General features: G+C 45.7%; 1 protein-coding gene and 1 long non-coding RNA gene across 2 annotated transcripts in view; one reads left to right on the top strand and one right to left on the bottom strand.

The window, feature by feature from the left end:
* Positions 1 to 10,621, top strand: part of LOC135378507 (E3 ubiquitin-protein ligase MARCHF2-like) — a 28,905-nt gene extending 18,284 nt beyond the window's left edge. The window contains exons 4-5 of the mRNA XM_064611550.1: positions 346 to 569; positions 10,433 to 10,621. Of these exons, the coding sequence (XP_064467620.1) occupies positions 346 to 569; positions 10,433 to 10,559 (351 nt within the window). The 3' untranslated portion in view covers positions 10,560 to 10,621. The remainder of the gene's footprint in view (positions 1 to 345; positions 570 to 10,432) is intronic.
* Positions 1 to 16,591, bottom strand: part of LOC135400249 (uncharacterized) — a 199,934-nt gene that overhangs the window by 179,879 nt on the left and 3,464 nt on the right. The gene's annotated exons all lie outside the window — the stretch shown is intronic.

Below are 16,591 nucleotides of genomic sequence, written 5' to 3'. Positions count from 1 at the left end.
GAGGCACGGGTGTAAAACAGGATGGCCAAAATCATGGGGTTGGATTTTGCTTCACTTTTAATTTGAACTCTACGCGACAATATGTGTGACAGAAAAAAGAAAATCAGACAATGCGAAGTGAGTTCGACCCCGACTTGGCACTTTTGCAACGTGATTGTTCACCCTGTCCTTGTAGAATGTGTTGTGAAACCAGACGGATAAAACGAGGAAGTTGGTAAGAGTTCATATCTGAATAATGCAGCACAATTGACGGGACGGAAGGTTAAAACTGTTGTGTTGTGAAAGGCATACAAAATAACTAACTAGCACAAGATCTTACCTGTGGAAATCTCACTGAATGTGCAGTCTTTGGTGGCCGCCTTCTTTGACAAAGATGGGCGAAAGGAACCCCTGATTTACCTGTTCCTGGGTCTGCTGTTCAGCAGTAGTCTTGCGCATGTCTTCGGCTTTTCCATCATCCTGACGATGAACCTGTGGCGCCAGCTGGCATGGTACATCAAGGTCTTGAATACCGTCACCCTGTCTACCGAATTCCTTGTTTGGGCCACAATTCCTACAGTTGCCTTCAAGTAAGGATACTTATATTTTTACACCAGGAACAGACAACAGCTTTCGTTTACACCAGCATTAGTATTGCACTCTACAGGGTGTTTCACGAAAATCCCCCGGCTGAATAATTCGTGAACAGGTGGCGCCATCGAAGAAATTTCTTTTTGATAAAGATCCTCGGGACATCGGACATGAACTGAGTAGTGAGCGGCTCATTTGCATATGCTCACTAATTAAATAATCATTCTAACTTTTAAATTTTACTTCGCACGCTTACGGAACATCTGTTTTACGAATCGGGACCTTCAGGCAAAAAATATTGCAAGAAAAAAACGCGTCGACTCTTACTGATTTTTCCGAGTAATTCATCGGTTTCGGTTTACATATTTCTTGCGCGGAGCAGTGCACCAATGCGCTCTTTGGATCAGCTATCCGGCTGCCAGTTTCCTGTTCATCCGCCTGGTTGACACACGGGGGTGACGGAAGATAAGGAACAACCGCAAGACCGCAGGAGACGCTTTAGTGTTCCTTCTTCTCTGCACTCTTAAAAATGAACTTCACCATATAGCACCATCCTAGCCAACTATCATCCTGAATGACAACTTTCTTGCCCGATTTGTTGAAAACGGGAGGCGGAGCCCTTCCCTTTTTCTTTCTTTTTTTTTTTCTCCTAGGTGCGGCATAATCGGTACAAAAAAGGCGTACGCCTCCCATATTCATCAAATCAAGGGTTGTCATTGTCTTTGTCAAGTTATCACGTTGTCATTCGGGATGATGGTTGGCTAAGAGCGTGTTATGTGGTGTAGTTAATTTTTAAGAGTGTACCCCAATAGTTCACAGCGCTCATGGCGCATTCGTCATCATCCATGATACGAGCCCGCTATCTCTTCTTGATCTTGTGATGTTCCTAGGAAGTGAGGTTCCTAGAATAACTAAATGGGCTCTCCAGATGTGCCCATCGAGTAGGCCAGTCGTATACTTCTACAAGCATCTTCTTTGTGTGTGTATGAGCACCCCTGGAGTGACAGCGGCCGTTTGAAAGAATGGACAGCACGACATGTTTGAACGCCCCCACCCAGAGCTAAGTCAACTGTTGACGAACCAACGTCTAGCACGAAGGTATAGTGCGGAGAAAACTCTCTTTTTAGCAATTTCCCCGTTTTCCCGACTCTTCCCAAAGCAGGGAATAGCTGTGGCCTGCGGAGGCTAGCAGGGCACGTAAACTGAGGCGACAGATGGGAAGAGGGAAGGCGATCACGACTTCACACGAAACCGCCGATTCCAGGAAGCCGTTTCATTACTTGGCCGGCTTTTCCCTAAGCAAGGGATGTGAGTGGGAACGGTGACCGGAGAGTCCATAAAAGGGGAGCAGCTCCATAAGAAGGGAAGGAGAAGTGAGGGCGGACGACCAAGACTCGACACAGAACCGCCTGCAGCAGGAAGTCATCGCTCGGACGGGGAATCCGGAACAACTGGTGTCGCAGGGCCCGACACGGACTTCAGACTGTGCAACATCTCAACAAGCAGCTCGACAGCGTCCATCAACACTGTGCCGTCACAGATTGTGCCCCAAGGACAACGTCCAATTGTGGTGAGCCGACAGCCTGTGCACAGATCTCTTGTGTTAGATTAAATTGTGTGCCCATTATTTACTGGTGTTGGCCTCGTTCCTTCCACAAACTACCCCAAAGGTACCCCTATTTCGTGTGCTGTCGTTCCTACCGGGAGCGGTCATCACATTGGTGGCAGCGGTGGGATACCATTGCTTTGGGGCATTAACGGAGACCCTTACATAAGGACCCCTCCGTTAAAGTGCGTGGAAGGAGAGTGGAAAATATCGGGATATCTGGTACGTTCAGCCGGTCACAATGTCCTTAGAGGTGTCATCCAAAGGTCCGACAATGGGTCCTAGCATTCTTGCTTTCAGCCATCTCATTCCTAACCTCTCGGGAGATGGATCGGGCGTTAGAGATTTTCTGAATATGTTAGAGCAGGTTGCAAAGATGGGAGTCTGGAGCGATGAGCAAATTATTTGCATGTGCAAGTGTAAGATGACCGAATCAGCTAGGGAATTCATATGGAATGATGAGAAAGCTAAAACGGCCAAAACGTTCGAAGAGCTCAAAACTGTCTTGATTGAACGGTTCGACACGGAACCTTACAGTGTGCGCCTCCAAAAGTTCATGTGTGCCGCACAGCAGGTTGGAGAGGACGTTCGATCGTTCGCTACACGCATTCAGGTTTTAGGCCATGCAACACTTAGTAAAGGAAGTGGTGTCACAAATGACACAGCGAGCGTCGCGAATCTATTGCTGAAGGAACAGATGCGGACACAGTTCGTCAGCGGGTTGAGGGAACCAGTACGCCGATTCGTCCTTTCTCGGAATCCAAAAGATCTCAACGAGGCAGTCGATGTCGCGGCCCAAGAAGAGGCCAACGAAGTTCTCAGTAGTGGCGTAGCTCGCATTCGGGTAGTACAGGAGAGCACCAACAAGGACAAGGAGATCACAGACCTGAAGGAAAGACTAGCGACTTTAGAGAAACTGTTAGTCGCCCAACAACAAAGTTCCCAGACGTCCTCCCGTCCCTTCCGGCGTTCATATCCCAGGCGATGCTACAACTGTGGCGAGGCGGGTCATCTGATGCGGAATTGTCCGCATAACTCGCGAAGTGTGCCCGTGGTTCAAAAAAACGAGTAGAATCCCCCTTGGCAAACTGTTGCAAGGGGGGAAATGAAGAAAACGTAGTTGTATGCGGTGGAAAGAGTAGCGCAAGGAAAACTAGCGGGTACCGAAGACGCAAACGACACCGCAAACAAATCGCAGTAGTCAGATATCCAGAGGAGACCAGCCCGATTGTTGAATGCACAGTACACGGATGTCGTCTCAGATTTGTTGTAGATACCGGGTCTCGAATAACGCTGATTAGCGAACGCACCTTGGAAAAACTGAAAGAAGAAAACGGGAGCGAATCAATTCCGGCGAGCAAATTTCGTCATAGTGGATTTATGAGGATATCAGGAGGGAGAGTGAACGTGAAGGGTTGCTACACGCTAAACTTCACTCTAGGTAAGTCTACGTAAAGTCTACGTCTAAAGTCTCCCTGGGGATCTCCTGCCCTGCTGGTTGAAAAGTCAGATGGCACGTTTAGGTTCGTGGTTGATTATAGAAAGCTAAATAGTGTAACCAAAGTCGATCCCTACCCACTACCAAACATCCAAGAAACATTAGACCAATTGGGTTCCGCTAAGTACTTCTCAGTTGTTGACATGGCATCAGGATTCTGGCAAATTGAAATGGATCCTAATGATAAAGAAAAGACATCTTTCAATACGCCAAACGGACACTATCAGTGGAATCGTATGCCCATGGGTTTGGTTAACAGTCCAGCCGTGTGGCAACGCACCGCGGATGTGGTTTTAGATGGACTAGCAGGTAAAACATGCCACGTCTATATGGATGACATCATCATCTATAGTTCTACATTCGAAGATCACATTAGGAACATCGAGACCGTTCTAAAGAGGCTTAGCGGGGCAGGGCTAAAGTTGAAACCGAAAAAGTGTCAGTTCCTGATGTCCGAAGTCAAGTATTTAGGCCATATCGTGTCCGCTGAGGGTGTGCGACCTGATCCTGCGAAGGAAGAGGCCGTTAGAAATTTTCCCAGACCAACGAATGTGCGCGGTGTCAGGGAACTCTTAGGTCTGGTTGGGTACTATCGTAGACATATGACAGACTTTGCGAAAACGGCAAAACCACTGACACTCCTGACTTCAAAATACACTAAGTTTCAATGGTCTGAGGATGCAGAAAGAGCATTTCAATGCCTGAAAGACACGTTGGTAACAGCACCCCTTTTAAGGTATCCTGATTTCGCGAAACCTTTCACATTATCCACAGACGCATCTCAATACGCCGTCGGAGCAGTGCTATCTCAAAAATACGGAAATCGCGAATACCCTGTTGCTTTTGCAAGCCGACAACTTAACAAGGCAGAACAGAACTATAGTGCAACAGAAAAAGAATGCCTAGCGGTAATATGGGCCGTCCGTCATTTTCGGTGTTACCTTTATGGCAGAAAATTCACGATTGTAACTGATTGTCGGCCACTTAAATGGTTAATGAACATTAGAGATCCAAATTGTCGACTGGCCAGATGGAACCTGCAGTTGCAAGAGTACGAGTTTGATATAGAGCATAAGGCTGGACGAGCACCATACGAACGCCGACGCATTCAGTCGTTCCGCCTCGGCACAGATAAACATGATCACCGCGTACGTGCCAACTATTGACGGGGAGAAAATCAGGAAGGAGCAGCTCGATGACACGGAGATGGCAGGCATTATAAGCGAAATCAGGGAATCAGGCTCCGTCACGGGGTATATTTTGAATGAGGCCGGCTTACTATGTAGACTTACGCGACATTCGTGTCGCAGTCGACAGGCAGTGGAAACCGGGCGGGTGGTGATTCCGAAAACACTCGTGCAGGATGTCTTGAGGGCCTTTCATGACGCTCCTTATTCGGGCCACTATGGGACAAAGAAGACCCGCCAGAGGATTGAAAAGAGGTACTTTTGGATAGGCATGGAAAAACAAATCGCCGAGTATTGTGCGCGTTGCAACTCTTGCCAACTTAGAAAAACCGCAAAGCACAAGAAGGGGGCACCTCTGCAGATATTCGACGAGGTGAGCCATCCGTTCGAAAGGACCGCAATGGATATTGTAGGGCCGTTACCGGTTACCACTGAGGGGAACAAGTATGTACTTGTCTTTGCGGATCACCTCAGCAAATATGCCGAAGCAATTCCCATTCGAGATCAGAAAGCAGAAACAGTTGCTAGAAGTTTCGTAGAAACAATAGCATTAAAGCACGGTATTCCAGAGCAGCTTCTCACAGATCAAGGCTCGAATTTCACCTCTAAAGTCATGTCAGAGGTATGTAGATTGTTGGGCATAAAAAAGTTGCGAACTACACCGTATCACCCGGAAGCAAACGGAAGCGTAGAGCGGCTGAATCAGACCATCAAAGGACTTCTGTCGCATTTTGTATCGCGAGATCAACGGGATTGGGACCTATGGATTCCGTACGTAATGTTCGCGTACAACTCGGCTACGCATGAGAGTACAAACGAGACTCCGTTCTATCTGCTATACGGGAGGGATCCCAACTTGCCACAGGAGGTTTTCGCATCGCCCCGGGTCGTGAACTATGGCACACTGGACGACTACAAAGCAGAACTGACTCAGCGTTTGCAGGTAGCACATGATATCGCGAAGGAGACGCTAGCAAGGGCCGCGGACAATCGAAAGAAAATTCATGACGCAAAAGCCGAGGACCCAGAATTCAATATTGGAGAGCGAGTTTACCTTCAAGTAGGTCATGTTGAAAGGGGCACCTCACGTAAACTACAGCCTAAGTGGGAGGGCCCCTACCGGGTCATGGAGGTCGTAACACCTGTCGTCTATCGGCTGCAAAGGGCGGGAAGGAGACAATCATCATTTACGGTGCATGCAAATCGGCTAAAGAGGGCTCACGGAGATGGTCCCTATCCCGATGACGAACTGCAAATGATATCGAATACGGCCGCCAATTCCGAGCAAGATGATAAAGCGGCTGATTCTAGAGAAGCGTCTAAACTCCAAAATGCTGACACGTCAGAAGCGTGTGACATACTCCCGTCAGGTGTGGCATGGCCGGATCACTTTGCGGCGCTCGAATTGTGTGAGCGTATCTCTCAAACCGAACAAGTGACAACAGATGTAGATATGCCGCTCCCGACGCCCAGAATCACAGAATGTAGATATCCCCTCCGAAGTCGAGGTATACAAGTTGTAAATATTTAATGAATCCAAAATAGTTGAAATAATGTACATAGTTTCCCAAGTATCTAAGACTGTGCTGACCATGCCAGGTATCAGAAAGGGGCATGTAGTTGTGGACATCTGTGTACAGCTGTCCGGCACTTTTGTGAAAGACAGACTTTCAAATTACAAGACGCCAAGTGTGATGTAAAGACAAACAGACTGTATCGTTTGTCTTCAAAAAAAAGAGGGGGCGAATGTGATGTTCCTAGGAAGTGAGGTTCCTAGAATAACTAAATGGGCTCTCCAGATGTGCCCATCGAGTAGGCCAGTCGTATACTTCTACAAGCATCTTCTTTGTGTGTGTATGAGCACCCCTGGAGTGACAGCGGCCGTTTGAAAGAATGGACAGCACGACATGTTTGAACGCCCCCACCCAGAGCTAAGTCAACTGTTGACGAACCAACGTCTAGCACGAAGATATAGTGCGGAGAAAACTCTCTTTTTAGCAATTTCCCCGTTTTCCCGACTCTTCCCAAAGCAGGGAATAGCTGTGGCCTGCGGAGGCTAGCAGGGCACGTAAACTGAGGCGACAGATGGGAAGAGGGAAGGCGATCACGACTTCACACGAAACCGCCGATTCCAGGAAGCCGTTTCATTACTTGGCCGGCTTTTCCCTAAGCAAGGGATGTGAGTGGGAACGGTGACCGGAGAGTCCATAAAAGGGGAGCAGCTCCATAAGAAGGGAAGGAGAAGTGAGGGCGGACGACCAAGACTCGACACAGAACCGCCTGCAGCAGGAAGTCATCGCTCGGACGGGGAATCCGGAACAACTGGTGTCGCAGGGCCCGACACGGACTTCAGACTGTGCAACATCTCAACAAGCAGCTCGACAGCGTCCATCAACACTGTGCCGTCACAGATTGTGCCCCAAGGACAACCTCCAATTGTGGTGAGCCGACAGCCTGTGCACAGATCTCTTGTGTTAGATTAAATTGTGTGCCCATTATTTACTGGTGTTGGCCTCGTTCCTTCCACAAACTACCCCAAAGGTACCCCTATCTCGTGTGCTGTCGTTCCTACCGGGAGCGGTCATCACAATCTCTCTTGATCTTGCTTGATTCTCTACGGAACTACAGAACCGCAAGCGCTGTTTACCAGTCGCTTTGAGAAGGAATACCAAAGCGTCTCTTGCGGCTGTTCCTAATCTTCCGTCGCCCCCGTGCGTGAACCGGGCGGATGAACACGAAATTGACAGCGGGATAGCTGATCCAAAGAGCGCATTGGTGCACTGCTTCGCGCAAGAAATATGTAAACCGAAACCGATTAATTCCTCGGAGAAATCACTAAGTGCCGACGCGGTTTTTTTCTGGCAATATTTTTCGCTGAAGGTCCCGATGCGTAAAACAGAGGTTCCGTAAGCGTGCGAAGTAAAATTTTAAAGTTAGGATGATTCTTTAATTAGTGAGCTCATGCAAATGAGCCGCTCCCTACTCAGTTCATGGCCTATGTCCCGAGGATCTTTACTAAAAAGAAATTTCTTCGATGGCGCCACCTGTTCACGAATTAATCAGCCGGGGGATTTTCGTGAAACACCCGGTATATTGTATTAGTGTTGCCATTTCTAGAGTCTAGGCTCTAGAGCGAAACCTTCACTCATTACCCAAGTGTTTCTGCAGGCGTGACCTCACGAAAATCGATATCATGGGGCACATGTGTTGCCGATTGCCTTTATCTGGACCATATTCTGATTGACACTACCCAAGCAGCACAATGTACTGAAAGTCGAGTGCAATAGGGGTGGACGGTATGTGTCTTATCGATGTTCCTCAGTTTCACGAGTCTGTTCAAGGCCTTCCACCTACCCGTCCACCCCTATTGCACCCGACTTTCAGTACATTTTGCTGCTTGGGTAACAATGACACCCGTTGGACGACCCTCTGTTTACAAACATGTGACGTCACGAGATGAGCGGTTCGAGGTTATATTTTGCTGTGGTTGGCAAGAAGCGGGAAAAACGCGTCGGCTGATAGGCCGATAAAGCTGATAGTGCCCACCAGCATACTTTGTGCGGCAGCGGTACGTAATCAATGACGTAGGCCAGCAGCTCGTCTATAGACGAGCTGCAGCCCTATAAAACTGGAGCACTAGACCTATAGCCTAAATAGCACCACTATATATGGACCACTATGGACCACTGGCTAAATAGCACTGGACCTATAAAATGTCTGTCTGTACATGCAAGCCTTGATACACAGGGTGTCCTCTGAGAAAGTGTCATTAAATTTCTATTAAAAAAACTGCGCACGGTAAAATTTTGAGACTTGTAGTATGACACTCCTGAAGGTTTTTGACACCCAAACAAGCGGTTTGCATGAGTGTACACTCTTAAAAATGAACTTCACCACATAGCACTCTCCAAGCCAACCATCATCCCGAGTGACATCGTTCTCTCACACGATTTGTGGAAAACGGGAGGCGTACGCCTTTTTGTGACAATTAACATTTCTGCATAAGTGTCACAAAAAGGCGTACGCCTCCCGTTTTCAACAAATCAAGGAAGGGAACGATATCACCCTGGATGATGGTTGGCTTGGAGCATGCTATGTGGCGAAGTTCATTTTTAAGAGTGTACACTCTAAAAACTGAAACTCACCGCAGAGCACTATGTGCGCCAACCATTTCCAGAAATGGTAAGGTTATAATTTCCAATTCGAAGAGAGAGGGGGGAGTATGTCTTTTTGTGGCAATTTGGATATATAATGAAAGATGGAAGTCACTGAAAAGGTTAGCCAGCTGTAGGACTCGAACCCACATCTCAGTTCATCTCAGTTCATCATCAGCTCTCTCATTGGATATATGATAATTGCCACAAAAAGGCGTACGCCCCACCTCTGTATTCGAATCAGAGGCGATAACCCTATCGTTCGTGGCAATGGTTGGTGCAGAGCGTGCTATGAGGTGTAGTTCAGTTTTTAGAGTGCACCTCATTAATTAGGCTAATTACATTAATTGAATTCAAAATTGTGCCAAGGAAAGGTAATGTCCTTTTGTGTGTGTGTGTGTGCGTGTTAATTACACTCTTAAAAATGAACTTCACCGCATAGCACGCTCCTAGCCTACCATCATCCCGAATGATATCGTTATCTGCCCTGATTTGTTGAAAACGGGAGGCGTACGCCTTTTTTGTGACACTTATGCTGTTCATAATTGTCACAGAAAAGGCGTACGCCTCCCATTTTCAACAAATCAGGGCAGATAACGATATCATTCGCGATGATGGTTGGCTAGGAGCTTGCTATGCGGTGAAGTTCATTTTTAAGAGTGTAGAAGGTCCGTAGCCACAACATGCTATCCCAATCGCAATTTAAGGTTTCTTCAACTATCCCCCCCCCCCCCCCAGTTATTTGACACCCGAAAACTTGCCATCTCTGCAAGTGCGTTTTCGGATTTCATCGCTATCGGCAATGCCCGAAGGCACTCCCACTGCGCATGGAAACAGCGTGAGAAAAACAGAAATAAAAAGGAAGGGCAGGGACCGGCCCAATCACGCGTTTTGGCTTCGCAAGCTTATCCGTTCGCAGCAATCACTTACTGATAATCATCGACATCGGATGTTCTATGTTGTTTTCTGCGTTGTCATCTCCTTCTCCCCATACTTTTTGGCGGGGCAACTTGAACGAGCGCGCCTTGATGAGCGACGTCTTTTTCTTTTCTTTTTTTTTTTTTTAACATTGTGAAAGACCCTGTATTTGTGACTGAAATGGCGTGTTGTGGCTATGGGCTTTCTCTTTAACGGGAAAAAAAGGGAAGAAAGAAAAAAGCGTTACCTTCCTTGGCAAATTCTCGAGTTCAATGAAGCTAATTAGACTAATTGACGAGGTACACTCACAGAAAACACCTGTTTGGGTGGCAAAAACCTTCACAAGTGTCCTGCACTAGGTTTCCCATTTTTATCTCACGAAGATTTTTTTTTTTTTTTTTTTTTGAAATTTAATGATACTTTCTCACCGGACACCCTGTATATAGGCCTAGTTGTTCTACATTGCTCGAGTCAAACGCTATCTCATTTTTCTTGCAAGAATGGCCTGGGAGAGCTGTCAACGTTGGCGACAGCTGAACGCTGACTGGCATATAATTCTGCCCGGAGACGGAGGCACGAATGCCCAGCCGGCGATGCCTACCTCTGCAGACGGTGCAGTCGCGTGACATGCTGGATTCAAGACCTTATACTTCGAAAGGACATTGAATAGAAATTGTCAAGAATCATTTTTGATGGGTGGTCCATTTGTAATCGCGTGTTGTATTCCGATGAAATTAATCGATATTGGGGGACTATATGCCACTGAGAATAGCTGGTGGATCATTGTGGATCTGAGAATAGTTTTTGGTCATGGTGCCAAGTTCTGACCAACTATATAAATACTGGTATAATCCAAATATTCGAGTTCACACGATTCGAGGAATTCATTCGCACATACAGATGTAAACACTAAAATACACTAAAATTCGGGGGAAACTGTTTGTTTTCGATTTTTTCAATAAGCTAAAAGTGGAAAAAAGTGAAACATTTCCAGACAGCATTTTTTTTACAGTATCATTTCGATTGTGCATTGCCAATTTCAGCTTTGATTATAGAAGGCACTAACGCACCATAGAGCGAAGCAGCGAAGGATGACTCTAGCGATTTTTTGCAAAGCGGGTCGTCCGCGGGACAGATGGATCTTGGAAACATTTCACCACATGCGAATTAGAGACTCCAGGCACGTGTCGAGAAGTATGCAATTCTCATTATGCCTCACGAGACATCTGCTGTCATGGCAGGCATGAGCGTCAAGCGAAACTCGTCTCAGTTTGGAAATGTCCATATCAAACTACACAAAGTGGGCGGAGGAACGCGGGCAAAGACTAGGGTACGTGCGCCCCAATCTCAATATGGGAAAAGCATCGAGATCTCCACAGGAAAGCGTTTCCTCGCCCAGTGGTAGCCACCAAGAATAACTTCGACTCGGTGTCGCTGGATGAGAAATGTTTTTATCCCTGTAGTGAAAATTCTGAAGGAACTTATAGGAACACCCTGTATATACATGATGTCTCAATTAAATCCCCGGGCTAAATAATTCGCGAACGAGTGCGCCAATCGAATAACTTTCTTTCTTACAAGCATCTGTCTGATACCACCTACAAGCTGCGCACCGTGTGAATGAGTGGGAGGCGCTTATTATTTAAATAAAAATTCAAATGAGTTTCGTGAAAAACGTAACTTCTAAAGCAGGGCGCCGTCGGCATTAAAACGGGTACTACCCCTTTTGGGACGTTCAGTGGACACCTTTTAGAGAAAAATCTGCCAACGAAGCTGGTCATTTGTTGCAGTAATTAATTGGTTTCTGTTTACATGTTTTTGTCGAGGCGTGTCGCGGTAAAACGCAAAAGGACGCTCGTTCACTCCCTTATCCACCAATGAATTGCGTTTTCTTGAACTTACTCCGCAACGGGGAGTGCTGAAGCAAAAGTAACAGCGTCAGACAGGCTTCGCCAGACCCCAACCCGGTTGTCTGACTAATATGCGCCCTTCAGAATAAGCATGCTTGATGGCACATTTCGTATATGTATTTCCAAACTTTCTAATTTTTCAACAAAAAAAACGTGAAAGAAAATGCTTTTTTTAGTGATTTAAAGTTTCCGGAAATTTTACATGTCTATTCGCACATGGGAACTAACCCTCTTGCGACGCAGACCCTGACGGACTGGACGAGCATTCCACATCAACTACAAAAACTTGTTGAAAAAGTTGGTTGAGTCACTGTCCTGTCTTATACCTATGTATTGTTGGCCGCCGAAAAACGGCATGAGGCATATCACGTAGGAATCTGATGACTGCCAGTGACTGTGGTTGACCAATAAAAGAGCACATTAGCTTCTGTTCAATTTGCGAACCTGTATGAAACGAAACCAGCATCGTGGGCTGTCATTTGATTTGGCCATAAGAAGGGAGGCGGTGGAATCGTTTTACATTCAGATCACCCAAAACAACGTGATGCGTCGGCCCCTGGCGCTTTCTCCAAAGGGTATCAGTTTTCTCCAGGCGGAGCTACGGAGATAGCTTGTTACCATCGTCGTTATCATAGTTTTCGTCAACACCATCGCCATTGTCGTCATCCGGCACGAGACTGTCCGGTGGGGCCACTGATCTCTATGTATAAAGGCTGGATCGCGCATGGGAGAGGGGCTCGTGGGGGAGAGGCGTGCCTTCGGGCCGCCATGTTGGTGGGCCCTAAAGTGCTGTGTGTGCCCATAGAAAACAATGGGAGGCAACAGAGATTGTGAGTATTTATTGCGCTGCTAGCATTGATCGTTGTTTGTCATCACACAATTTTGTAAGGTGCCAGTATACTGATGTATCCTAAGAGTGTTTCACAGGTGTCCTGCCGTTCGATTCTTAATTACGTTATGTTTTGCATTCCGAAACTAGACCGTCACTTCAGTGCAGCGCTGGGGATTGTACTACAGCACGTTTCCCAGCCAATATTTCAATAAGAAACGACTTGAGGTTAACAACAACAATGTATATAATATCCCGCGTTATTTTATTCCCCCCATTCCACCAAGCACTGGGGTAGAGTATCGCCTGTTGCGATGAAACTCCCCACTCTCCAAGGCCGAAAATAAAGTTGTTGTTGTTGTTATAATATCCCGTACTGCGTTCTGGACAAAAATTGTTCCATAAAGAACGGTCCGGGCAAAGATATACTTGCATGGCAGAAGGAGATCGTTCTGTAGAATCACAGCAGTTGTTTTAGCCGTGTATGCGTTTAGTATGATTTATGTCAAGCATCGCCTTAGAAAGAGTCTTTTAGTAAATGACAACGGTGCTTTGCCTCGCAAATATGGACACACCGAAGCAGCCCAAATAATTACTTCACGCAGTTAGATCCGTTATGACAGTTAATCAGGTAGTGATGTAAGCTTAATCAATTTAGTTACTTAGAAAGTGGTAACACCTCCTCGAGACACAGGACTTATCTCTTTTTGAAGTACAGCCCCTCTATGTTTGTTTGCTTCTTCCTTTATTTGTTCTGATTATTTGCAGGCGCGGTTGTGCCAAACTGAATGTCCTTCTCCAGCACTCACATATGCTTTTGTTGAATACAACTGCAGCGCGAGAAAGCTGCTTGGGGACGGGGTCCTGCTATCCAGTGCTGACTTTGTCATGCTTGTTATGTGGAGCATGTTCGAAACAATGCAGATCCACGTATGGTCTTCAAAACGCAACAGGACTATTTGGAGCTTGAAACAGTTGTGATTTTGTCATTTTGGCCCTCGTGTACCCAGTCTGTGAAACGCAAACAAAAAAAAGTCTAACACGATATGCTTTTGTAATGAAGATCACTGATGATGAGTAAAGAGAATATACGAGTTCTAGTTTATTCAATATTTTATATCATTCATTCCAAGTGTCTCATTACGGCCAAAGTCTCAATACGGCCGAAGGCAGTCTCATTACGGCCGAAGATGTCTCATAACGGCCAAATGTCAAAATGTGTATTGTAACCTGCATTGATATGCAATGTCGCAGCCAGGTATGGATATATATTCAGCAGGGTATAAACCATGCACTGTGCCCTTAGGGCCCTTATCATATTTATATACACATATTGCGAGACAAACGGTATGTTATCATACCACAGCACAATGCAACATATTGTGTAATGTGTACTCCCACAAGGTAGTGTAGGCTGTGAAGCAGGCTACTATGTGGAGTTAGCTACTTGTAGAGAGCTAGATGAATATTGGCTTTGTTGTGACGCTTTTGGAGCCATCCTACAGTCATTGGCCATGACAGAGCACCTATCTCAGTGATGTCAGTTTATTTCCATTCGCCTTACAATGATACAATTCTTGCTTCTGGAATGAGTAAACCTGCAAGAAGCGATGAGCAACCATGAATAGGCTAGAATATTAAAAACAACAACAACAAGCATTTGTCTCTACATGGCTCGTTTTAATGTGCACAAGCTGCACACGTGTTGATACGTGTCTGCTATTTCATACAAGGTTAACATAAATATTCATTTAGACAAAAGAATGACAAGCCTTAAAAATGTGACTTCCTGATAAACACAGAGCATGACCATGATATGAATATAGGTTCAGTAGTTCATTCCCTTAATGGAAACATGTGAATATCAAATAGTAATACATTACAATTCATGAAATGATGCATGCATAACTTTCCATTTCTGGTTTCTTTTTTATAAAAGTAGTGCACGAATTAACATTCGTGCACTACTACAAAATTTCTCACTTCACAACAGAACCTTATGATGATCTTAACAGCTCACCTCTTCGCCAGGACTCCCTGGGCAGCAACATCCTATTAGCCATGTTGTTGTTTTTCTTTTTCGGAATCCTTCGTGCAGCCACATACCATGCCTGGAATGGAAAACCAGCTATAAATAACAATGTATTTGAATGACTTCCTCTTGAAGTATTTATTCTAATCAGATATGCTTTGTGCCTACTATGGTGCGCGAAGGCACATAAGTACAACATTTGCAGACGTTCGACGTAAGCAGTTCTTGGAGATCAATTCAAGTACGCCGACTTCCGCTTTTATTTTTGAAGAAATACGACGACAAATTTTAACAAATGAAATATGGCTCACAATTATACTAGTAAATGCTGCTGTACGGTGATGCATTATCGGTATCTTATCGTCTTCGAATAAATTTGTTGTTCCTAAACGCGCAACCAACTAGAAACGGCGCAAACCTACGAACGGATACCGAGTTACATCTATTACAGGCACTTCAGCTGTTTTGATTAATTTAAATTACTCTTATGAGAATCCAACTATGTGTGGACAGCACACTACTAAGACAGGCAATCTACGAAAGCATTACTCACCAGAATTCCTGCTTGACTTGGTCTTGGTCAACACTGCGCGATATACGTTGGGGCTGTGGCGATTCATTCAACTCGATTTTTACCGGAACAACAGGCGCTGCTCGAAAGACAACGACGGAAAATAGAGAGCCGCTATAAAGTCCGCTAATTTGCACATTACAGCACTACAAAGCGATATATGAACACGTCGCAAACAGCAACCGCTCGCTCACACTCACACAAGAAACGAGGTACCCAACGTTGCTGGACACCATCCGAACTCCGATGTGAGAGTAGCAAAACAACAAGATATCAAAACACGAAAGGAAGAGTATTGATCCCCCCTCCTTCTATAGCATGCAAAACGTGATTTGCGCTGAGATGAACATATATGTTCATGACGCGAGTAATTTTCACTTTTCACTGATCCAAAGGAGGTCACGTGGGATTGCTCGACGCTTGCGAAATTGCGAAATCAACAATGAAAATGGCGAAACGAAACTTGTGAATCGTGCATTTGCTCTTCATGGTAGCTGCCAAAAAATCGAATCAAACTTATGGGACACTGGATTACAGGTATGTTGGCATCTTTTTCATTCCTGCATATCATTACACTATACGTGAATACATGGTGTCATGTCATGGGTGTCATGTCTCACGATGCTGGGGAAGTAGTTGCATGGGGAAGTGTGCATGGTTCTAGACTTTTAATTCTTGATCGCGTAATCGAAATATCGGCACCTCTCGCATTGTGGCTTGCATGTGACCAACCAAGTGCTGTTCCCTTACTAGCGCTTCCTACAAACGACAAAACGAAACATGTGGGAATGTATATTTTTGATTACTCATATGTAACAAGAAAATGTATCGTTTTCAGGTTGCTGCCACTACTCCATGTGCCCGCAATTGTCTTGCGTGTATGATTACACTAACGGCGTCGCCCACCACGGCGGAAGTGTTTTGCGTACACGCGTTTCAGCATGAAGCCTGCAGGTAACATCTGATGTTTACCCTTCGGATATTCTGAATTTACATATTGTCGCTTAGAGGAATTCCGAATGCCCAGAGTGACACACACTTTTAACATTGTGACATCAGTGCAGTGGCATAAGCTCTAATGTAGTGCCCCACGAAAATGAACAAGGGGTAGTGGTTTATCCAGAATCCCAAGCACGGGAAGGGTGTTGGAAAAAATTGTTGGAATAGTTACGTCATTACAGCTTAACATATCATTACAGACGTATTTGAAGCTGAAATCGCAAGGGCACCCCCTGTAGGGGGTGCACAGGCAAAAAAGTTAGGGGGGGTCTGGATAAAGCACTGACGAGGGGGACTCCTCCACCCCATGTCAAGCC

The sequence above is a fragment of the Ornithodoros turicata genome, chromosome 1 (genome assembly GCF_037126465.1).
Source record: "Ornithodoros turicata isolate Travis chromosome 1, ASM3712646v1, whole genome shotgun sequence".
Lineage (NCBI taxonomy): Eukaryota > Metazoa > Arthropoda > Arachnida > Ixodida > Argasidae > Ornithodoros > Ornithodoros turicata.
Note: the sequence above shows the minus strand (reverse complement) of the source record. Positions and strands in the feature narration are given on the sequence as shown.